We start from the raw sequence: 25,131 nt of genomic DNA, 5'->3' as shown, positions 1-25,131 counted from the left end.
TATGCAATGATATTGGCGAGAATGTCAATCTGTAAACACGGTATGACACACACACACGTTGTCCTTTATCGTGTCCAACATTCACTCTTGAAGTCTCTTTGCTTCGGAACAAAAAGACCCTTTTTGAAATGTAACGTGTACGTGAAACTGTCTTTTTTTTGTGTCCACCTGCTGGGACACAAAAGTCTCTTTTGGAGGTTTTCAGCATGCCGGGTTACTGAAGTGCTCTTCACGTGCGGTGTCGGCGCAAACGGCGTCGGGGCCAATGCTCACCACCTGTGCAACGGCAACACAAGCATGACGTCAAAACAAAAACAAAGTCCAGGCAGGGAGCTCCCTCCCCTTCCGAAAGAAAGTATCATGTTTGGCCAGTTCCAGGTGAGACGATTCACATTTTCACCACTAGAAGGCACGCAGTTCAAGCCTGGAGTCACAAAAATGTTCCTCCCTTGCAGACTCGACCCTGGCACAGGCCCAAAAACCTCGTGTCACAATGTTCTAACGGCATTCTAACAATAACACCGTCCCTCCTCTTTGCTAATCACAATGATCTACAGTTTTTGTTTTTAAATAGTTTTGTACAAACCTATTGTTTGGCCACTGATTTAAGTTTTTTCCTGCCAGGAACAACGAGACGAGAAGATAAGCAGATGCAAAACAGTGTCTAAAAATGGCTCCTGCTCCGACGTCACGTATAGGTAGATGATCTTTTTTTAATCGGTTTAAATTTGTTTCATACAATAAGATGCTAAAATCTTTTTTTTACATTTTACTTTTTTAATGTATTTAATAATTGTTGACATTTTTAGTGATCTGACGAAGGAAGAAAGTCAGAACAAAGCAGCGTTTTAGGGTTGAGTTAATAGTTTTTCATGGCTTTTAGGGTCATGTCATGCCGACGCAGCGTAGGTGAACCTCCAAAAATGGTTTTCTTAAATCAAAGCAAATTTGAATGAGTCAGAGCCAGGGAGCCGTGAGTCAGTCGCGGCGCTTTTCGGGGGATGCTGCTGGGAAGACGAAGGCAGGGGGTTTTGTGACGGACCGCAACAATTCTGGAAGTTGCTTTAGAAAATTGCCCGCGGTCACTTAGGAGGTGGATTCTGATGACTATGCAACAGTTCGAGACTATTGATCACATCCACGTAAGGATGATGTCAGGGAAAAAAAAAAGTCCAAAATATTCATACAAGCCAAAGAAAAGGAAAAAAAGTGAATTATTTTTTATGCATTGATGTATTATGAAAGGGGCTGTCCTATAGTGCTTGCGCACGTGACGTCACCATTTTCACGGCGCCATATTGCCGGTCAAAAACAGCTGCTCGACAGTGCGGGGGGGGGGGGGGGGTGTCATTGAACCAGAGCAGAATACACACAATGCCCGAAACTTGTTGTGCTGTTGGTTGTCACAACAGTCGAGACATATTCAAAGAGATTATTCTATGGAATACCAGCTGAAAAGATGTGAAAAGATTGATGGATTTCGGCAATTAAACGGGATGGATGGTGCCCAATCAAATACACACGACTGTGTCGCCATCACTTCACTTCAGGTTGAAATTATTCTTCTCATTCTCAAATTCCCAAGAAGTATTTATAATGCCAAGTTGTCTCATTTGAGAACAATGCGTTAAAAAAAAAAAGACGGAGTCGTTTCCAACGTACACGGAAGCATGTTGCGACCAACCGCTCCCCGATAGACTTTTTTTTTTAACATGCATTGTTCTCAAATGAGTCCAATGTGTATTTAAAAAAATAAAATAAACCGTCAGTCACACAGAGGTCTACCGAATTTCGTGTGGCTGCAACACGCTTCCGTGTACGGAGGAGCCAACTTTTTTTTGTTTTTGTTTTAAATAATCATAGTTAATGAATGCAAGTTTGTGTAAAACCCGGGGTCATTCATTTAAATGTTTGTATTGAAAAAAATCTGAGTGGCTCCATCGCTATGTGGGATTTATTCTTGATTGAGAACAGATCCAGCAACAGCATTTGTACGCGTCCGGACTTTTCTACGCTTTCAAACTCTTCCGTGTAAATTTCTACGACTTACACACCAGATCCATGTGTAGATCCAATTGTCCAAGACAAGCGCAAGCGGGTTAACAGTCCACTTTCTTATCGGCGAAAACATCGACTTCGGCATTAAATATGGGTCCTCTCATTTTTCCACGTACCTTCGTTTATTATCACCTTCTAAATGTTTAACGGTATCGGACAAAACTCCGGGCGTCGTGCTATAAGACGTATTTTTGTGTCGTCTCTTCCATCTGAACTTAATTTGACCTTTATAAAATTGAATGTACATGTCCAACTGTCCAATTTTTCAGTATTACTGAAAGAACGACTAAAAGAACCAGTCCCCTAACAGCGTTTGTCCCTATAGGGACTTTCAAGCAGCAGCCAGACTACACAGGTGTCCTCACGTCCCTGGTATCGCATCAAAGCCAAAGGTAAGCACAGCTGCAATGTAGTTTTACCTCAGAAGAAGTTCTTGATGAACGGCGTGACCAGTTTGACCCAGAGCTTAACGTGGCGGTCCGGCTGCTTGAACGTCGATCCAGACACCTCGGAGGAACTTTGGTACAACATCTCCTGCTCCTGTTATATGACAGAATACAAATGAGACATAATCATGTCGGGAGGGGGGGAAACGAGAGACAAAACCCAGACCTCCCGTAGTTGGTCCTGCAACCGCTCGTTCTCAGTAACTATGGCGACCTGGGCTTCCAGGTCGCGGTGAACTGAGCGGTAGCCGAAATTGGGCGAGCCGATCAGCGTGAGGCAAGGCCGATCCTGCCCGTGGAGGTAGTACCACAGACCTGGAGGATGAGAGACAGAGAATAATTATATGAAGATGGTAGGAGATGGATTTCATCCATGAGGACAGGGAGGGGGTTCTACACACTAGGAGACAGGAGAGGACAGACTCAAAGTCGGGTCACCTTTGGCATGGAAGGTCCACTCTGGTCTGTGGTACTCGTGGAGTCTGATGCGCCCCTGCTGGCCCAGCCGACGCACATGCTCGTAGAACTGCCCGGCGATGTGCGTGTAGGCGTCGGGGATGGCGCCGGCGACTCCCTTGGCCCCGAAGAAGCCGTTGACCTCCGGCGAGGCTGTGAGGATGCGGTAGCCGGCCCCCGCCCTGAGCACCAGACGCATGTACGCCCGGGTCAGGTTGAAGTAGCCCGACGTCAGGTAGACGGTGGAGTCCTGGTCTGCGTCGCGAAGCAGGCGCTGGAGGGGACGTAACATTTTTATTCTTGATGACATCTCGATCAGAAGATAATATTGATCCAAATCGTTGACGGAAGGAGAAAACCATGTACAGTAATGCCTCATTTCTTGACCACAATACAGTCCAGAAAGCGGTTCGAAAACCGAATCGATGTTTCCCATTACAATGAATGGAAAAAGAAATAATGCGTTCTAAGCCTAAAAAATTTGGCTTTTTAAAGCTTTTTTTTTTTTTTTTTTAAGCTTTCCCTGATAATAAACTCCACAGTAGAAATACATGTATATTTTAAATACTTTATATAATATAATAAATTAAGAAATGGGGGTTAATAGCGTCGTCCTCGATAAAAACAAAAACAACAGTCATTACCGGGACACGTCAGTGTACAGAGGCTGCGTTATACACAATAACAAAAGTGCACTGGTTGCGCCGCACGCGGAATGTCATTTCCGGGGTGGGGGGGGGGCGTTCAAATTGACAATAACAAAACGCACCGTGGGTGTGTCAACTGCTTGTGCCGCGCGCATTGTTATTTCCGAGTTTTTTCGGGGGGCGTTCGAATAGACAATAACAAAGCGCGTCGTGGGTGGGTCAGCTCCTTGCGCCGCACGCATCGTTGTTTCCGGGCATTTTCGGAGGTGTTCGAGCACCGATTTTTGTGCAAAAACAGAAGCGAAAAGCATCTCAAAATTTTCATTCAAGAACCGAGGCATTACTGTATTCCTCTTCACAGCAGATCTCTTATCACTTACTTTATTTGTAAATTATGAATGACGTTAAATGACAAAATTCCAACTTGTTTAATGAATTTCTGCCAACTTTTTGGCCTTGGCAGAAGTCCCATCGTACCTTTCCAGTATCTTTTTTTACTATTGTTCTTCAGTTTATTATAACATCAACGTTTGACAAACAAAGCTTGCTGTGTTGATGCACTCGTTTACATTCCATTGCACTGGCGATTGTTTTTTGAGTTTATGCCCAGAAAATGTGACTTCGACGGGCTCAAATATTCCAGCGTTAGTCATGTTTTGACTCCGTGAGTCACGCTTGCAGGGTTCCACATGTGCCGGTCTCGCCCACCTGCGTGACCTGTTCGTCCACCTGGATGCCGAGAGGCTTCATCTGGACCAGAGGGAACACCCAGGTGTCCTCCTCCTCCTCCTCCTCAGAGTTCTGGTGGTGCCGGCCGAGGAGAAGCTGCTGGCGTGCGCGGGCCACGTCCACCACCTCCATGATGCGCTTGCTCGCCGCCGCCGAGAAGTCCTGCCTGTCGCCTGGTTGCCGTGGAGATCCAAACAAGGTCAAGACTTGAGGCTGGAATTGTTGCCAAAGGTACCTCAACAGAGCATTCGGTACATGCTGTCAACACTTAAGGACATGTGATTTCTGAGTTTATTTTTAATACTGAAGAAGGGAAAATCCATTTTGTTATAAAATGTCAAAATACCCGAGTGCTTTTGTGTACCCGTCCGGATACTCGTGAAAACTCATTGTTTGGAGGAGTACTCATTATAGAATAATTAACTGGTTAGTCAAGGCCTTTATATTTGATAAATGGGACAGCTAATTTTACCCTCGAAAGTTGTTCGAGTATGAGGAAATATCAACTGCATTTTTTTATCAATTAACCGCATGGGCGTGTGTGTGTGTGTGTGTGTGTGACTGTGCGGACGTGTATGTTCTCCCAGGGCGTCTCGTCTTACAACATCACTTTCACATCGCAACGCTATTCCCGGCGTTTCGTTTCCGCAGTCCGGCAGACGTGATGTCATTGCCCCCCCCCCCCCACCTCGGAAGTGGCATCGTGGAAGTCTGCGCTCCTGTTACGGCCGCGCGACGGAAGCGAGCGAGCGAGCGAGCGAGCGAGCGAGTGAGTGAGCGTGCACATGGTTGGTGGTCGCTTCATTCGGTACACTTGCGCAATTTTAATGAGACCCACAACAAGAATTGAAGCAATGTTTTAACAACAACAATACTACGCATTCAGAAAATATTTAGTGGGGTGGGGGATGTAAATATCCATCCATCCATTTTCTTAGCCGCTGATCCTCACGAGGGTCGCGGGGACTGCTGGAGCCTATCCCAGCTGTCAATGGGTGCACCCTGAACTGGTCGCCATCCAATCATAGGGCACATTGAGAGAAACAATCACACTCGCAATCACACCTATGGGCAATTTAGAGTGTCCAATTAATGTTGCATGTTTTCGGGATGTGGGAGGAAACTGGAGTGCCCGGAGAAAACCCACGCAGGCACGGGGAGAACATGCAAACTCCACACAGGCGGTGCCGGGATCGAACCCGGGTCCTCAGAACTGTAAGGCCAACGTCGGGTGTACATATTTTATGGAAAAAAAAAATCCATGTTCAGTATTCCATCAAACTGACAGCTTTTTTTGTATATTTTGACCCTCTAGTGTAGTTTCAAAAGGCATCCAAAATATTAGAAACCCCTGTATGTATGGCGCAGCGAGTTATCATACCACTGAAACAGTGGTGTTAAACTCGCAGGCCGCATCGTAGTAACGCTTTCCCTCAGAGGACCGTTATGACTGTGAAACTGCAAAAATCTTTAACCGCTTCATCATTTTTACACATGGAATTGATGAACTCGTTTTGGAATTAGAAATCAAGGTTGATGGGTTGTTCAACTATTGTTTTTTGGTCACCGCAAAATGCTTGCAATATCACAACGTTATCAAATTTTGGCCCAGATTTCAACAGGAAAAATCATGGAAGTTGATACACCATTTAACTTTTGCGGGCCACATAAAATTAGGCGGCAGGCCGGATCTGGCCCCCGGGCCTCGAGTTTGACACCAGTCCACTAGAACAACAAAGATCCGGGCCTCTACCTTTGTACGGGTGCACCATGCCGTCCCGCATGGCCACAGAGTCGTCGGGCCCGAGCTGCAGCGAGACGTCCCCGACCGCCTCCACCAGCTCGGAGAAGAAGTCTGCGAGCTCGCCGCAGTCCTCCAGCAAGACGTAGCGGTCCTGCCGGTTGGTGAAGTAGGAGTCACTCAGATTGGCCCTGAAAAATGACAGCCGGGCGTTTGTTTTTGTTTTTTCGCGCCTCACTGCACAAAGGCGTACTTTGATGGATTTGCCGTGGACGAAGCAACTAGTTTGGTGGGCCAGCAGGCAATCGCAGCCACAAAAATTCCATGTTATCAATAAGTATTTCTCTTCGGGAAAAAAAAGGTGACGTGTAAAATAATATAATTACATTTGATATAATAATATGTATACAATATTTAAAAAAAGGGAACCATGTGAGGAGTGGTTCGGATAGCTGACTTGCTGTGCTAAGATTCAGGGTTTGAATCCCAACCTGGAATTTACTATGTGGTGTTTGCGTGTTCATCGGATTTTAATGTTTGTCGGTGTCCTCCCACATTCCCAAAAGCCATTGTTTGTTTGGCTCATTGAAGACATTAAATTGTTGTTAGGTGTGAATGTGAGCTGCAATCTATGTCTACTTGTGCCCTGTAATTGACCAGCAATCAGTCCAGGATGTAACCCGCCCAGTCATCTTGGGATTGTCTCGAACTCTAACCCTGACGTGTACTTGTTACAGAAAATAGATGGATGGATACACTTAAAAAGAAAGTTTTCAATGAAAGTTCCCGCATAGGCACGGCAATTGAGAGGCGCTGCCATATACAGTAAAGCCCGGGTTTTCGAACGTCCCCCGACGAAAATTTAGAGATATTTTTGCTTCTGTTTTCCAACGAAAATCGGTACTCGAACGCCCTCAAAAAAACCCAGAAATATCATTGGGCGCGGTGCAACCAGTTGACCCACCCGCAATGGGTTTTATTGTCAATTCGAATGCCCCCCGGAAAAAAAAGCAAAAAAAAAAAAAAAACCAGAAATGACATAACACGCGCAGCTCAACCAGCGCACATTTGTTATTCTGTATAACGCAGCCTCTGTACACATACGTGTCACGATAGTGACTGTTGTTTTTCTTATCGAGGATGACCGAATTAAACCCCAATCATGCTCCAAGGAAGGCAAGTTGCTTGTTTGAATTTATGTTTTACTTTTGTTAATAAAAAAAAGTTTACAATGCTAGGGGCCGAGTCGCTACAGATACGGCAATGCGCTCCCGGCCTAGCGTACTCTACTACTAAAGCATACATTTTAAGCAAAAAAAATCAATATATTTCTTAAATTATTTTATTAAATAAAGTATTTAAACTATACATATATTTCTACTAAGCAGTTTATTATCAAGAAAAGCTAAAATAAAATGCTTTAAAAAGACAAATTTGTTTTGGGTTGGAACGCATTATTTCCTTTTCCATTCATTGAAATGGGAAACATTGATTCGGTTTTCGAACAAATCACTTCTCGAACCGTTTTCTGGAACGGATTGTGGTCGAGAACCAAGACGTTACTGCACTGTACTCATTTGAATCCAAGCTTCAAAGGATTTACATTTGGACTTGCAACTTATTTACCCTCTTTTTGAAATTCCATTTGCGTAAAAGCGCCCCTTTAGACTTGTTCACTACATTCAAACGTTTCCAAAATAGGCCCAGGAATGGCACAACAATGGCACCTACCCGCTGATAATGAAGCTGTCGTCAAACAGGTAGACCTTGATGTGTTGCACGCCGATGGTCTCGTTGAAGCGCTGCGGCACGAGCAACCTCAGCAGCCCCCTCAGGTCGGGCGTGTGGTACAGGGACACCCGCATTTGCGAGGTGAAGCGCCGCAGCAGAGGCAGCAGCATGGTCCTAGAGTTCACCTGCCCTGGGGAGAGGAACGATCAGGCAGATGAGCCCCGCGCCCAAAAACCTCTCCGGCCCTCTTCGATTAGAGGCTTGAGGTGACCCCTGACGGACGCTGACCTCGAGAGCCTCGCGTGTAGTCCAGCAACACGGAGACTTTAAGGTCGGGCGTGTGGCTGTTTTCTTGTGATCTTTCCAAAGCTTCTTGCACGCAGTCCACCTGCAAAATCAGTTAACATTCAAGAAATGTATTTTTTTTTTCAATTTTTTTATTCTGTGAGCCCCTGCAATTTGCGGCCTTTAAGGCCTTTTCACTCCGCACTTAGCAGAGAAAATATTTTAGCAGACTCGTACCGTAAACACCGTGGAGGAAACAGAGCAAGTAATGATAAATGCGGTGTTCCAGTTCAGGAGTAATTACATACCGTGACATGTTTAAGAAGGCAAAGACGGAGATCCAAATCAATAAGCCTCCGGGCTACTTTCTGGTAGGCTGCTAAGCAACCGCTTCCAAATATGGGCACGCCTGCGCCGGGGGAACACCATGAAATCCCTGGTTTTGTGTGAAATGGGCTTTTAGAACCAAGACCTGCTGCTAATAGCAAAACATTCTTCAGCTCAAAGCTGTGGAAAAAGTAGACGTACGCATTTAAATGTTTGGCGAAGGCTTCTCCCCCCATTAATTTGAAAAGTTTACCACGTAGCACTCCACCTCTTCCGACTGGAGCACCTCGACTAGAATCTTCCATCCCGATTCTTTATGCTCACAATTCAGTGCAAGCGACTCCTCTGCTAAATAGCATGTCACAAAAATAAAGGGAAAGGTGCGAATAGGTCTGAATTTTGGCATGCATCTCTAATTGTGTTCTCTAGACGTGGTGTACAATTTTTTCAAACTGTGATTAGAAAATTAGCATTTACTGTACTTGAGCATCAAACCTGGAAAACCTGTTTGGATAAGTAGTTTCCGGCAGGTGGTTACTATGGAAGGCCGAGGCCGTTTCACACTGAGGGATTGTTTGGTGATGGATTCGTGTGCTACAAAAATCCTTCGTCGTCCGGGGCGCTCATTTGTATGCCATGAGTTAGAAGCAAACAGGTGACCACTAGTCATCGAAAAAAAAAATATATATATATACATACGAATATGGGCGGCATGGTGGATCAGCTGGAAAAGCGTTGGCCTCACAGTTCTGAGGTTCGATTCAGGACTCGTCTGTGTAGAGTTTGCAAGTTCGCCCCGTACCTCCGTGGGGTTTCCTTCGGGGAACTCCGGTTTCCTCCCACATCCCAAAAACGCGGCAACATTAATTGGACACTCTAAATTGCCCATATGGGTGATTGTGAGTGTGTCTCGATGTGCCCTGCGATTGGCTGGCAAACAGTTGGGGTGTACCCCGTGTCCTGCCCCACGACCCTTGTGAGGATAAGCGGCAAAGAAAATGGATGAACTGATGGATATATACAAACATAAGAAGTCAGGACGATGGTTCAACTGGTTAAAGTTGGTCTCATAGTTCTGAGGAGCATTGTTCAAATCCTGGCCCCGCCTGTGTGGAGTTTGCATGTTCTCCCCATGCCTACGTGGGTTTTCTCCAGGCACTCGGATTTCCTCCCAGATCCTAAAAACGTGGAACATTAATTGGACACTCCAAATTGCAGTTGGCTGACAACCAGTCCAGGGTGTACCCCGCCTCCTGCCCGTTGACAGGCGGGATAGGTCTCCAGCACTTCCCGCAACCCTTGTGAGGATAAGCGGCTCAGAAAATAGATGAAATGGACATGTGTAAGAACAAAAATGTATTTGAATGTTCCTTTTATTTAGTTAGATTTTTTATCAAATGGTCAGGTTGACGACATAATTCCTGTGAACTGGAAAATTTAACGTTTCAGCACATTGCTTCTTTCTTCTTTTTGGAAAAATCAAACAGTTTTTAAGAATCCAAAAATTGCTCTTGGAATAAAGAGCTGCTGTCCCTGTCAAGAAGGGAAAATGATCAAGAGCGGTTATCTCACTGTTCTTCAGCTAATCAACGGAAACTTTTGGTCGAAACTTTGTTTTTGTGAGCTAATTGTTATTTTTGTCGTTTCTCTTTCTTCTTCGTGCTTGAATTTCTGTTTGGCACTGACGCGTGACAAGATCACGGCCGATTACGATCTGACGCCGACAGATATGACAAGCTTGAGTTGAAGCCCGAAGTGACGTGGCCCGCTCCTTCCTACTTTGTCATTCCGCCATTTAAGAGGACGCTTTTGCCCTCACCCCAAGCACTCCCCTGTTTGACCTCCGCCCCTGGGACTCGACCCAAATGCGACAAAAAGGTTATTACTAACTGATGATTAACATCTGACACAAATGACAGGTTATTAGCGCCGTGGCTTTTATAATAGCGCGACAAGCTACACTGTGCGCAACGACAAAACGGGCCTTGCCGGTACCAGAAATGGCGACGTTTTGTTTTTTGTGCTATCCAAAACAGCCAGGAGGGCAGCGTTTAATGACGATGACTCAGCTCGTGCATCTGGTGCCCAAATGCACGCAGTCAGTCAGCTCCGCTTTCTCGCAGTGACATGTACGTTCACTCCCCTGAATGTTAATGCTACGTCTTAGCAACGCATTTTTGCACGCTTCCAACTTTGTGGGAACGGTTTGGGGGAAGTCCGGGGAGAAATGGGACTCGAAGCTGCTGTAGCCGCGAAGGGAAACGACGCATTTTCTTCGTCTGGCCTCGCAGTCTTTGCTAACCCGAACCGCTGCTCATCATTACAGATCATGAAACTTTATGTTAGCTTGTCCTATCAAGAGATCACCACAGCAAGTCGCTTGTGTGATTTGTTTCGCACAATTTTTACACCACCCGTCCATCCATGCGTCCATTTTCTGAGCCGCTTATCCTCACAAGGGTCGCGGGGAATGCTGGAGCCGATCCCAGGCGTCATGGGGAAGTACACTGGGTACAGCCTGAACGGGTTACTCGCCAGTCGCAGGGCACATGGAGACAGACACAATCACACCTAGGGGCAATTTAGAGTCTCCAATTAAGTAAACCAACCCATATTTTAAGACATCCATCCATCTTCTTTGCCGCTTATTCTCACGAGAGAGTGCTGGAGCCTATCCGAGCTGTCAACGGGCAGGAGGCTGGCTACACCCCGAACTGGTTGCCAATGAATCGCAGGGCACTTGGAGACAGACAACAGTCGCACTCGCAATCACACCTCGGAGCAATTTAGAGCGTCCAATTAATGCTGCGTGTTTTTAGGATGTGGGAGGAAGCCGGAGTGCCCGGACAAAACCCATGCAGGCATGGGGAGAACATGCAAACTGGGATCAAACCCGGGACCTCAGAACTGTGAGGCCAACACTTTATCAGCTGATCCACCATGCTGCCAACCCATATTTTAAAATCAGGAAAAAAAAAAACAAAAAACTATGCTTAGCTGGGGGTTTTTACTAAAACTCATGGACTCTCTTTTGCAGTTTGAGTGACTAATAATTTACAATATTTTTAAGGGAAAGATGACTTTGAAATTCTATTTTGTAATAAGTTCTTTGAAATCTAATATTTATGGTTTCCACTATTAATATACAGGCAATTCTAAAGAACTATTCAACTGCGTTATTTTCACAGCGGGGGTTTGGGCTACCCACCTGACGCCATTCATACGACAGATTAATAGCTGTTCAACAAAATATTTCACACCAAGTGAGTACATTTCTGAGTGAATTGAGACAAAAATCATTATTTTTTTTCATTTGTGTACCACGGTGGTTTTGAGACATTTTCTCATTCGTGCCAGTGTGAAATTGAACTGGCTGCACCTCCGTCTTAAAAGTACACCGCACGCGTTATCTGAGTGGAGGTCGAGCCGCCCGTTTATTATCATTTTCGCGTCACATCACAATCGCACACAAACAACATCGACGACGCCGAGGATTTCTACACAGCGGCGGGTGACTCATCCTCGAAAACTTTGGCGGCGACGCCAACTCGCTCAGATGCTTTTCGCCGTGTGACTCAGCTTCTCTGTGCCGCGCGCTTTGTGTGTTTTTCTATTAAAAACAACGGAGCTGAATGTGCGCATCAGTCCAGACTGCGGTTTTCAAACTGTTATGCTGGGCTTCCAGGCATGGAGAACAGCACGCAAGCGCGGGCCAGCGCTGGGGTCCTTCTACCCGTAAAACCTCAACACTTTGGAGTCGCTGCTTTTGATTGGCGCGGGGAACGTTTTCATTCTGCGTGTCTGATGCCAGAGTGAACCGTGACTCACTTTTTCTGGCATCCCTGAGCGATTCTTTGGGCCGAGGCCCGTGTTTTGGTAATGCTCTCACCTGCCCAAACTAAAAGATGACCGCTCTCGAGAACGCGCGCAGTTAAACATCACGTCTCTCTCACCAGGTCCTGTTCCAGCTGACCCGTTCCCAGATACAAGGAGGCCAAAACCACTCGTCTCTTTGCAGTCCTGACACGTGCCTGATGGGAAAGAAACGTTGAAAGTGAGTATGGAGTTGCGGGACGTGAGCGCGATTCCCACAAATGACGGCAGCTCGATCGTCGGCTTTTGGCCAGCTGGGGCTTTTATAAATTGCAATCGAGACGCATTTCTTTAAAAGGTGACTTCATCACTAGCCCTCTAAAAATGTTCCTTTAAGACGCATTCCTTCAAAAGGTTCCTAAAAGACTTATTCCCTTTAAAAGAAAAGGGGGGGGGGGGGGCTACGCGTTCATTTCAGATTCATTAATCCAAGAAGCAGCCGACACTTGTTCATTTATCCGTTTTTCGGTACCACCTATCCATGGGTCACATAGTGCTCGATCCAATCCGAGTTTACTTAGCAGAATAGGTGGACTACACTATTGGTGGATAAAATATCACAATTATTCAAAATTGATTCAGCTCATCCTCTGAATCGATTCACTTCCTGACCAGTGGGGAGTTTACAACCACTTCAGTGTTTATAGCACTGTCACATTTCCTTTACTTTTGCTCATGTGAAAGTTTACTTTCTGATGTTCCATCCATCCATTTTGGTAGCTGCTTATCCTCACGAGGGTCGCGTGGAGTGCTGGAGCCTATCCCAGCTGTCAACTGGCAGCAAGCAGGGTACACCCTGAACTCGTTGCCAGCCAATCGCAGGGCACATCGAGACAAACAGCCGCACTCACAATCACACCTGGGGGCAATTTAGAGTGTCCAATTAATATGGGATGAAACCGGAGTACCCGGAGAAAACCCACACAGGCACGGGGAGAACATGCAAACTCCACACAGGCGGGGCCGGGATCGAACCCGGGTCCTCAGAACTGTGAGGCCAACGCTTTACCAGCAGAACCACAGTGCCGCCCTTTCCGATGTTTAATTGCTTAAGAATGTGAGGTGACACGTCACATATGAGCATGAAAATAAGTCAACCGCCACTGTTTATTTGTGTATATCTCCTCTTTAATGAATTGGCATCAAAAAGCCTTTCAATTCATGGTGAATCGAATCATATCGCAAGGAATCAAAATCGAATCGTATTGCAACTTGAAGATTTCAAATGAAAAGATCCGCAATGTCCACCTGTACCTTGACTAGCCACTTGCAAATTTAATTAATTGAACAGCAATCAAGCCGAGTTGGAAAGAAGCACTTCCTCAATTACTTTAAACTAAACATGTGGACAGCCAAAAATCCAGGTACGAACAATTTGGGTGCCAACTGACCTTCAGAGTCTGGTAGAACTGGTCAGGTGAGGCGAGCACACGGACACGTGCGCCGTTGACCCGGAACGCCGGCACGTGCTCCGCCATCCATCGGAAGTGGGCGTGGAGGCTGCGCGGCGCGCATCGCGCTGCGGCGGCGTTCTCGGGGGCGGGGGCGGCTTTGGCCAGCAGGGGCGCCAAAAGCAGCACAGAAGATCTGCGGCCGGCAGAAATGTAAAAATGGATTGCGTAAATAATGTTTCCCGCAGACGCTACCGTGCTAAACGCTTCCGTCTGGATCTCAACGATGCGTATCCGCACACTAAATTGGAAATGTCAGATCTGATTCATTTTGTTTAATGAATTATTATTATTTTTTGCGCAACAAGTTCCGAAAGCAGTTCAAATAACGCCACACGGCGTATGAAGCTTCTACAGGCGCCCATTTGGCAGGAGATGACACTTCTGCCACAGACACCTGGCAAATCACATCCTTTCAGTGCCCGCGGCATGGAAATGAGCAAGATTCCACGCTCGTCGTTGTCATCATGCAAATGTTGATGTGTGACGTGCCAATGGCATTTCCTGTCGCTGGTATGAATATCCCCTAGGGCAAAGTTAAAGTTGCTGTTTTACATAGGACGTAGACTTCATGTGACGATTGCAACAGTAAAACCTCCATGAGAGTTCAATATCCCTCGGGGGTTCCGCAAGTTTTAATTTGGGGTTTCACCAAAAAAAAAAAAAAAAAAAAAAAAAGAAGATTCAATAAAACGTATTTGATTTAAAAAAAAAAAAAAAAAAAGTGCACACTACCTACGTTTGGGGACCTGCACACCATTAAAACATACACACTTGACCCACAACTCCTCACTGCCTTAGTACTGGCCCAATTAAAAGCTAATATGATTAGGACTTGTCACATAAGTGGTATTAAATGGATGTATTATTACAGGAATCAAATACTGTATTTCTTTTCTCAATAATAAGTGTATTTTTTCATTTTCTTTCTTTATTTTTCTACATTATTATATACAGAGAAAGAAAGGAAAGAAAACCAAAAAAGGGAGGGAAAAAGTAATTAATTTACATTCATTAACAGTGGGATAATAATACCTTTATAAATGACAGGAGGGTTTCTCTCATCTCCAATTATCTGATCTACTTCATACCCATAAGTGAGCAAAAAAAATAACTAACTAAATAATAAATAATAGTAGTCAAAAAAAGAAACATTTTTTCAATTTCATGTATATTAGAATAAAGTAATCTTTTTCACAATAAAAGCTGTATTATAAGGAAAATAAGTGTTTCACTTGTTAAAATTCTTCTTTTTTAACTTTATTGTAACATTACAGCTATTTTGGAAAAAAAAACAACTTTATTCTCATGAGATCACAACTTTTTACCGTGGCAATATACATTATTGTATGATTAATTGGCATTAGGCCTGAGGTGTTCCTTGACAAAACATTTTGGGAGTCAACTCATTTTTGTCGCTGGGCACATTGTTGGTACTATTTCCCCTCACGGGGATGTCAAAACTGTTAAATTATATAAATACTTAACCGCCTCATTGTTGTACTATTACACACTCAAAATTTCATACCTAGTCTTGAACTCAGAAATCAAAGATAGTTTGTTCAACTATTGTTCAAGTTATTGTAAAAAGGGGTGTGGTAACAAACAAAATGCTTGCAAAATCTCATGGTTATTATTTATTAAATGTAGCAGTACATTTCAGTACACTTTTTTTATATCAAGAATCATGGAGCTTAACTGAATTGATTTTTACATTCACGGACCACATACATTGTGGTGGTGGGCCAGATATGCCTCGGGTACCTTGAGTTTGATAACACTGTAGTAGGGGTTATCCCTGGACTGAAAAAGTATGAGAACCACTGGTATACTAAAACGTCGATGAAAGAAATAGGCGTGATGTTATAAAATGTGATTTTATGAAGAAAAAAATAGCTTTTATAGTAAATAAAATTATATAGTTGACCGTAAAAATTTTCAGCAACTCGTTTACGTTGGGTACGTCACAAGGTACCCGGATGTGCATACTCTTCAAAGGTGAAACTAGCCAATCCCTTCTCAGAACATAAGAACCAATCAGACAGCAGAGCAGCACAGCGCAGGGTAAAGCCGATGTTTATCGATTACAGCCGAAAACCAACGAGCGCCATTGAAACGTTATAAAGAGCTCACCAGGTCTCTTGAGTAACACAACTTGCTAGTACCTCACTACAACGAGTGTTCATTTAATGAGGAACAGCCAAAGTGAAGTTTTGTAAATTACTCGTAGGAATGCTTTTTATCGGACTTTGAGCCAGGGGGAAGGACGTTTAAAGCTCAAAGCCGCATTTAAACGGCACACACAGTGTAGCGTTCGCAGGCTGCTAACTGCTCCTGTCAAAGGGATGCCTAGCATACGACACGAAACGCCGGATTTCACCGTAACCTTGGCGTCTTATTCGAGCGTCGAGTCTTACCCGCCTCGCCGATCCCGCGCGCGGAAGAGCCGGTCGGATATTCGCGTGAAAGCCCCGGCCAAGGCCGGCGAGTACACGGAGTACACCAGCCTCCTCCACGACATGGGGGCCGCCATTGCTGCCGCAGCGCCCATTTGAAAAAAAAAAAAAAAAAACAAGCCAAAACTTTATTGACACAACACTGAGGACACGTGACAAGGCTTCCAGCGAAGGCTTCGAGTGAGTAAAACTGAACAAGCCTTCAACGCTCACCTCGCTTAATTATAACCTGAGTAAATATTACTAGAATGTGGTCAGCCTCAACCTGAAAGACACGAAAGCGCCTCCCGCATTTGCATAATCGCGTTTTAGGAGTAGCCTCGTTTGTGTTACATTTTTCCCCACTGGTGTATCTATGCACGTGTCCGTACATCACGGCTGTAAACCGACAAGATTACAGTAATTATCTTTTATTTGCTTTTCTTCTTTTGAAATTCGACAATGCTTGCGCACTTTGTTCATATCCAAATGAGGTGGAGTCCATTTCGATATATGTGTATACTACGTAAATATACACCGGAAATATCTACCCATGGTTTGCGTATACATGTATTATGTGTAATATATTTGTAATACACACGCAAAAGTATTTGCTCACCCATCCAAATAGTTGACATCAGGTGTATAAACGCAAGCTTGCAGACTTTTTACAAACATTTGTGAAAAGAATGGCTGGCCCTCAGGATCTCGGCGAATTCCAGCGTGGAACTGTGATGGGATGCCTCTTGGGCAGCAGGTCCAGTCGGGAAATTTCCTGGCTCCGAAATATTCCACAGTCGGCTGTCAGGTGTATTATAAGAACGTGGAAGCGTTTTTGGGAATGACATCACGCGGTAGGCCGCGTAAGGTGATGGCGAGGGGTTGGCGACCTTTTGCGGAGTCAATCGCCGCGGACCTCCAAATTTCATTTCACCTTCCCGTTAGCTGATGAACAGCGCACAGAGAACCTCATGCCCGTTATTAACTATGAAGAACATTTATGATTCAAAAATAGCATTTGATCACATATATTTTCTTTCAACCGAACTATTATTGCTTACATGTTTATAGTACCTTTCATGCATTTGACCTAATACACTGACTGGCGACTCCTTTTCTCCCAAAGTTGGCTGGATATGCTCCAGCACTCCCGCGACCCTTGTGAGGATAAGCGGAATGGAAAATTAAATGGGGGGAAAAAAAAGAACGATAAGTAACATAATTTATGAGCCGAGGATGAACATGTGTGCAAAAGTATATCTTGGCAGTGTTCTTGGCGGCACGGTAGATCAGCTGGTAAAGCGTTGGCCTCACAGTTCTGAGGTCCCGGGTTCAATCCCGTACCCGCCTGTGTGGAGTTTGCATGTTCTCCCTGTGCCTGCGTGGGTTTCGTCCAGGCACTCTGGTTTCCTCCCACATTCCCAAAAAACATGCAACATTAATCGGACACTCTAAATTGCCCCAAGGTGTGATTGTGAGTAAGGCTGTTTGTCTCGATGTGCCCCGCGATTGGTTGGCGACCAGTTCAGGGCGTACCCCGCCTCCTGCCCGTTGACAACCGGGATAGGCTCCAGCACGCCCCGCGACCCTTGTGAGGATAAGCGGCTAAGAAAATGGATGGATGATCTGTTCTTTTCGGGAAAGTGCAACGTCAACAGTTTGCGATTGTCATTATTGGTTTTAAAAAGGCTGCAGACTGAATTCATTATAGACAAAATAGGAGAATTCATGATTTCATCATGACAATAAACCATAATTTAAAAATTTTTACGTTGGAAATTCAATTAGTTAAGCAACAACAAAACAGAATTATTGTCATTTTATTTATATAAAAGATTTCACATTTTTTAACCCCATGATTTATTAATGAGTTATCAACAGATGACCTTTTCGTTTTGAAAAATCAAAAGAGCACTATTGTTTGCCCACCCCTGACATGCATGTGTAATTAGCTCAAAGTTAATTGCAGGATTTTCCACCACTTAACGTGCATGACGGCGCAAAATTTAATGGGGGGGGGGAGAGAAAAAAGTAGTAGGCCTTGTTTCCAGCCCGCAAAAAAAAAAAAAAAAAAACGCAACCTATAATGAATTATCGCGATGAATATTTCATGGCGTGTAAAATTTGCGCGGAAGGGTACCAGGAAGCGTCCCCGTCGCTGCATTGCAAAGGTCACCGCCATGATTTCCTGGCAATCCGCCAGAGCGCGAGCACGCGCGCGTGTGCCCGCCCGGGCAGCCCGTGCGCGCGCGCGAGCCCGTGCGTTTACTGGAAGAACCTCAGGACTGAAGGGGGCGGGGCCTTACGATCGGCTTTACTCACTGGAAACAACCTCCGGTAACCTTCCGCCACACACACACACACACACACACATATGGTCGGTCTACCTCTTCTCCCGCAGACGGCCAAGGCGCCGCCGCCGATGAAGATGACCGTTTTTCGGCATACTTTTTTTTCTTTTTTCTGTCGGTATAATCCGGCTGGGGGATTTTAATGCCTGAGCTAACCGTCCTCCATCTAGCACTACTCTCGGGTAGTTTGCCGAGTGTGTCTTTAGACGACGAGCTGCGGCACGGGGCTGTATTAATACGCAAGGTAAGTTGGCGGCTCGCGCGTGAAGTAGGACCCCCCCCCCCCCCCCAGCGGAACGGGTTCTAAATTTCACCTCTGCCCGTTTAGTATCTTACAAGCCAGAACGGTTGCTAGTTTCACTCAAATGGCGGCGCCGAACTGGTATGGGGTCCCCCCCCCGTCCTTTTCCCCCTTTTCTAGTCCCCCAAGCTCCAGTGCGGACAACATGGACGCGGGGCCCCCTTCTCCCCGTGTGTGAAACCGGAGAAACGGGGCGCTGATAGAAAGAGGGCAGTGACCCCGTTATTTTTTTGAAAACTCCACTGAACGATCGATGGCATTCGGGCTCCAATTGATGAATGAGCTGCAAGGTGCATTGCAATGGCTGCCGTATCCTTTGAATACCGACCGTGTCCAATTTACCAGTTGAACAGCAATAAAACGACCCCGATTGTCATCCGTCGTCATAAAATAAAGCGGACCCAAAATACAAAAAAAAAAAAAAAAATGTCATCCATTTTTTTCCAGGTATTATAAAGTCTGTGCATGCTGAGAGTGTCTAAAAAAATCTGCAGTTATTTTTGACAAAGACAATTATTGTGTGGATATTCTTTGCCCAGGTCAAAATTAGCACCCGCACACATTTTGCGCATATAAAAATGAACGACGGAAGTGTTCAGCTGTGCCTCATTCATGCATTTGTGCCGATTGGGTGTCTTCATGAATGGCGTGCGTCTGCTGTGCAGGTGTGCCTCGGTGGTCTTTCCCAGCCCCTCTCTGGATGCATCCAGCTCCTCTGCCCCCGGGCCCTGGACCCGGTGTGTGACCCCGCCGCCCTCGCCGCTCTCCCCCTCGCCGACCCGCGCCTTCCCGCCTCCCGTCCTCTGCCCCGAGGCGGGGGGGCGCGGCGCCATGGTGGCCTCCCGTCGACGCGAGCCCCTCGCCATGAGCGGCGAGACCCCCTCGGAGGGCAGGGTCCCGCAGCCCGACTGCACCCCGCACCACTTCAAACCCTTCAGCTCGCACGCGCACTACCTGCAGGTCAATTCCATTTTTTTTAACCTTCCTGTTACTTTTTATTTCTTAGGGACATCAAAAATGTCCGTGGATCAGTTTGACTCTAAGCTGTTGTACTTATCCAAAAGTGTCAGCCATGAAGAAGTTCTCCAAATAAGTATGACGTAAACATGACTTATGAGAGACCTGAAGAATATTTTTTTTTGTCTTGTGTGCTAAAATTGACATAAGAAGCACTTGATGGTGGCAGCAAATTTCAAATTTTTTTTAAACGAGGCAAATGTTTATTGCCACTCCCAGCTGCTCTTTACTGAAAAACAAAGAACACGTCATGTATTTAGCCTAACTTTGCCTAAAATCTGTGAACAAATAGTGGGAAATGCCATAGGTGGGCTAACAAATCTAGCGTTGATACTGTGGTATCACTTCAACCAGATATTTGAACACAGGTGTGGACACCGCATACAACATACACGGGCAAATATTCGTTATCCTGTATGAAAAATGATTCTTATTGCAGCGTTGTTGCTACCAAACCCGTCTGTGTTATACTCCCCCCTTGTGGCCAAGATGCACACAGCAGATGGCGCAAGTGCAATGTTAACGTACTGTATTGGATTAAGGCATGAAATCACGATGCACAAATTGTTTAAAACTCGGACCGATTAATGGCATTAGTATTTGTTTCTATAGGAAAAGATGATTTGAGAGTCGAATTTAAATTTTTAGGAATGTTCATAGTAACAAATTAATGTGTAATTTATGTTCTGTAGTGGATTGCACGATACAAGTTTTAGTTTGAATAACTGTTAAAAAAGATGACTAACAATTCACCTGTTGCAGGTGATGCGCGCGTTGGGTAAACTCCAGGAGAGCGGCTTCTACTGGGGCGCGGTGGGGGGCCGCGAGGCCAGCTCCCTCCTCCGCTCGGAGCCCCCCGGGACCTTCCTGATCCGGGACTCGTCGGACAACCACCACTTCTTCACGCTGTCGGTGCAGACGTCGCGCGGCACCAAGAACCTCCGCGTCCACAGCGAGGTCAGCGGCTTCTTCCTGCAGCCCGACGCGCAGTGCCCCCAGGAGCCGCCGCGCTTCGACTGCGTGCTCAAGCTCATCGCGCACTACATGGGGAAGGGCCCCGCCGCACGGAGCGCCGAACCCGGCTCCGGCCGCACCGTCTATCTGATCCACACCGGGGGCGAGCGGATCCCCCTGGAGCTCCGGCGGCCCCTCTTCAACTCCCTGTCGTCCCTGCAGCACATGTGCCGGAGGACCCTGAACAACCAGGGCCTGGGTGGGGCCGAGCAGCTGCCGCACACACTCAAAGACTTCCTGGAGGAGTACGACGCCCCCATATGACCGCAGGGCTCGGACCGGTCGGCGGCGGGGGACTAGACTGAAAGAAGAGGTAAAACGGTCAACCTTCTCCTGATGACTGACTTAGACGCCGAGCGGAGCCTCGTAGAAGACTAACAAAAAGAAAGTGTCTCGTATGCGTGTGTTCATACATGACCAAACTCGACCTGTTCTTTTTATAAAAAAAAAAAAAAAAAAAAAACTCAAAACCGGCTGCAAAAATACACCATGATGATGATGACGATGCAGACGGAGAAAGAAGCAAGAAAGGAGATTAAGAAGTCGGGTTGGGGGTTGGCGGAGTCGTTCAAAAAGAAGCGGAAATGACAGGCGGAGAGCCCAGAGGCATACTGGCGTCAAGTCTTAAGAATTATTATGATTATTTTTTTTATTATTCCTTTGTAGTTCTCATCTCAAAGGACGTACGTCCAGCCCCTCGTACATGTAGAGATGCAGGGGGGGTCCTCGGATTTTGACCGAGTTCCGTTTCAATGGCGGTGACGAAACCCCGAGTCGGAAATGCGCCAAATCGCTAACCTGGTTAGGAAACCAATCATGTCAAGCATATGTCAGGATAACTCGGAAAGTAAAGCTTGAAAGAAAATATGGTATATCAAAATTGTGTCGCAGAACCACCGGAAAATGTAGGTGGGGGCAGTGTTGCGATTCAAATAATTTTCATTCCATAGCTAACTATTGCGATGATTAGCTGTGTGCATCTTGGCCACAAGGGGGGAGTATAACACAGACAGGTTTGGTGTGTTAGCAGTAAGCTAGCTGACGTTCCAAAAACAGCGAATATGCGTTGCGTGACTCGTTATCATATTAATTGCAGTGATAATTGATAGCATGCCCCCAGTTAGGCAGAGTTCTCTTCCGATCGTGTCGAATTTTTTGCACGGCTCCGAACGTGCCGTAACTTATGCTAGCGTTGTAGTTTTTGCTAAAGAACTGTGGTAGGTGAGCGCACTCTCACGTATGGCGAGAACATCGTAAACCGAGGACCTCCCAATAGCCTTTTCAAAATTTTTGCTACACCAGTTTAAAAAAGAAAAATTGCGCCATCTGGTGGCGAGATTGAACGCTAATACTTGGAACGTGATCGCTAACCTACGCTAAGTAACCTTAACTAGAGTAAAAAGTTACCTGTAGCCCACAAATATGACATAACCCATTGAAAAAGAGTAATCTCGAAATCTTGTATTTTGCGGGCCGTCGTGACCCTTGTACATTCATTCATCTGGCAATATCTAAATATAAATATGCATACATGGATGCACGAGCGCTGCTCCCCCCACGAGGTCCGCGCACTCATTTAGCGTTCGTATCATTAATTCATCGCCCCGAGCCCAATGACTTCATCAAAGGCGGGCATTGATTAGTTGATTTAATATGGCGCAGTTGTTAAAAGGCCGTATAAAATATTAATAATGAGTCTCAGACGCTTGCGATCGCGCAAAGTATCGTTTATAGCGGTGGGAACAGGTCACTTTTATCAGTATTACTCGCTACATTTCGACGTTTATAAAAAAGCTGAGAGTCTTTGACACGTGCTCAGTAGCGCCCCCTGGAAAAATACCAACGTGAAATTCGGCAAACAAGTCGAACAGGATGGACCCACACCCTAAACTAAACAGGAAGTCGGCCATTGTGGACAAATTCCAAGGCTCGTACTTTGATAAATCTCCTCCGACAGAATTCGTCCGACTTGAGCCCAAATCGGAAGCAGGTGCACAACGCTAAAATCGATGATTATTTTTGCGTAGTTGCATATGGGGTAGGGGGGTTCATAATTCAAAAGATGGTTCATGAATGATTGCAGCTTTAATTTGAAGTAGCCCCTCGATGCCAATTGGACCGAACGACACGAAACGAGGTGGACAGGAATCGAACAGCAAGTTGACCATTTTGGTTCAAAGTAGCCACCCCTGTTGTGGCGAAGAGAGAACAAATTGTGGTGTATTCTTTTTTTTTTTTTGTCTTCTTCTTTTGGTCGTACTTCTATACAGCACCCCCCCCCCCACCACCCCCGCCCTTCCCAAAAAGACTTTTAACTTCTTTTAACACTCACATTTGCTAAAAAGAACCTCTTGGAACATCGCTAACCTGTGATCCGCTTGGGAGCGGAGGCCTGCTGCCGCTGTCGGGAACACTAAAAAACAAAAAAAAAGAAAAGTGGCACGATGGTGCCGGCGGACCCGTCAACGTCACGTCATGTGTATGTGTGTGAAATCATTTTTGTCTTTTATAAAGACTCTTATCGACATAAATCGCAGCGGACTGGTGGCCACTTAGTGTGGCACAACACGAGCTGTAATCTCTCAAAACAACAGCAACAAAAAGCAAGAAGAATAAATGGGGGAAGAAAAAAATGGAACGTTGCACATATTTATATTTCTAAAATATTTCAATAATTTATATTAAAGAGCACTATTTTTACAAAAGCCAACTGCCTTTGTTTCCCTGTTCCTTTTCACAGAGATCTTAGCCTGGGGTTCCCTCGTTGCCGGGTTAGAATTACGGCTTCTTCTTTTTTTTTTTTTTACCCCCCCTCTTAGCTGCTGCAAGGCATTTTGGGTAAATTCCATCAAGGCGGGCCTATAGGAAAGGAAAGACGGAGGAGGGATGTAGGGGGTGAGGTGGAGTGGGGAGGTAGTGGTGATGGGGAGGGGGGGGGGGGGGTAACAAAGGGATTACCAGAAGCACCGTTACACACTTGGACACAGGCCTTACTGTGCAGAACGCTCACTTTGGGCTGGACCTAACTGGAAAGGAATGCAGTCGGGCTTTTATACATCCTGCCCGAGGGGCTGCAGGAGGATGTGTGTGTGTGTGTGTGTGTGTGTGTGTATATATATATATATGTATATGTAATATGAGTGTAATACACACCCACACTGTGTTTGCAGCGTGTGTTGGGCTGGGCACGCTCGTACCGCAAAATATTTTTCCCCATTGAAAGTAATGGTGATAAAATTGTGTGGTGTTGTTTTTTATTTTTTGTTTGTTTTTTGTTTTTAAATCTGTAATAGCAACAACATCGCCACAGAGATGCTAATTATAATCAACGTGTGTGCCTCGAGGCCAATTATATGTTATATGCATTGAGGTACCAGAAGTGTAGTATGGGGTTACTTTAAAGACAAATGTTTTATGATTTAATTTGAGCGAAACCGCTCAGCATGGTGCGGACGTATTGTATGCGTGCGTGTGTGAGAGAGCGAGGTCAAACGTGAAAGAGTCCACGTGCGGTGGATTTATTACTCTAGCTACACATAAAATGTTGGTCTCAAAGGTAAATGTGAAGCAGTTTGAAAAGTGACACACTTGCATATCACCCCCCCCCATACGCACACACGCGGTTCCCATTCCCTGCATACCTAGTGTTGTGTGTGTGTGTGTGTGTGGTGTGTGTGTGTGTGTGTGACTGGCTTCCAGGAAAGAGACACTTTAATTGAGTTGAGTTTTTACGGCTTGCCTGGTCTTAGTGTGTGTGTGTGTGTGTGTGTGTGTGTGTGTGTGTTGGGTGGGGGGTGGGGGGGGTTTGTACTTGAAGTGGAGAAAGAATACATTTTTTTCAGTGACGCAAAAAGAGCCCTCGACTGCGGAGAAATGATGTAAAAGTCATTATGATGAGCATTCCTGGTACGCACACGCACACCCTCCCATGCACACTTGTGACATTTTAACAAAGTTGGGAAAGAATGTTACGGAAAACGTTGCAAGCGCAATATGTTAATTTTTTTGGGAGGGGGGTGGCCGTATTTAGAAAGTACAAAGGGCTTTCAAACAAAAATGGGGGAAAAAAATACATAAAACTAAAGAGGGTGGAGTGAGAAACATGCAAAATTGATGACTAAAATTACCAATAAAAATGCAATTTAAAATACAAAAATAAAGTCTGTTCTGAAGACAAAAAAGAAATTAGATAAAAACAAGTAAAACATTTTAAAATGAAAGTATTAATGACTATTTATCATAGGAAGTCAACAACAAAATCATAAAAAT

At 45.4% G+C, this 25,131-nt stretch overlaps 2 protein-coding genes across 3 annotated transcripts; one reads left to right on the top strand and one right to left on the bottom strand.

The window, feature by feature from the left end:
* Positions 1–69: 69 nt before the first annotated feature.
* LOC133495247 (CDP-diacylglycerol--glycerol-3-phosphate 3-phosphatidyltransferase, mitochondrial) lies at positions 70–16,295 on the bottom strand. The gene is made up of 11 exons (XM_061809659.1): positions 16,162–16,295; positions 13,685–13,880; positions 12,374–12,451; positions 8,097–8,196; positions 7,809–7,998; positions 6,090–6,268; positions 4,316–4,509; positions 2,943–3,234; positions 2,671–2,819; positions 2,478–2,598; positions 70–276 (listed from the first exon to the last, which is right to left on the bottom strand). The coding sequence occupies exons 1-10, from the start codon at positions 16,293–16,295 to the stop codon at positions 2,479–2,481; spliced, it is 1,632 nt and encodes a 543-aa protein (XP_061665643.1). The 3' UTR covers positions 70–276; position 2,478.
* socs3b (suppressor of cytokine signaling 3b) lies at positions 16,256–21,352 on the top strand. 2 transcript variants are annotated; one of them, XM_061809662.1, is made up of 3 exons: positions 16,256–16,380; positions 19,497–19,791; positions 20,611–21,352. In XM_061809662.1, exons 2-3 carry the CDS (start codon positions 19,663–19,665, stop codon positions 21,124–21,126), a joined length of 645 nt encoding a protein of 214 aa, XP_061665646.1. In that variant the 5' UTR covers positions 16,256–16,380; positions 19,497–19,662; the 3' UTR covers positions 21,127–21,352. The 2 variants fall into 2 exon arrangements, with proteins under 2 accessions (XP_061665646.1, XP_061665645.1); XM_061809661.1 differs by lacking the exon at positions 16,256–16,380 and adding an exon at positions 18,482–18,774.
* Positions 21,353–25,131: the final 3,779 nt, after the last annotated feature.

This window comes from Syngnathoides biaculeatus, chromosome 22 (assembly GCF_019802595.1).
Source record: "Syngnathoides biaculeatus isolate LvHL_M chromosome 22, ASM1980259v1, whole genome shotgun sequence".
NCBI lineage: Eukaryota > Metazoa > Chordata > Actinopteri > Syngnathiformes > Syngnathidae > Syngnathoides > Syngnathoides biaculeatus.
This window is presented reverse-complemented; position numbering and strand designations above follow the sequence as displayed.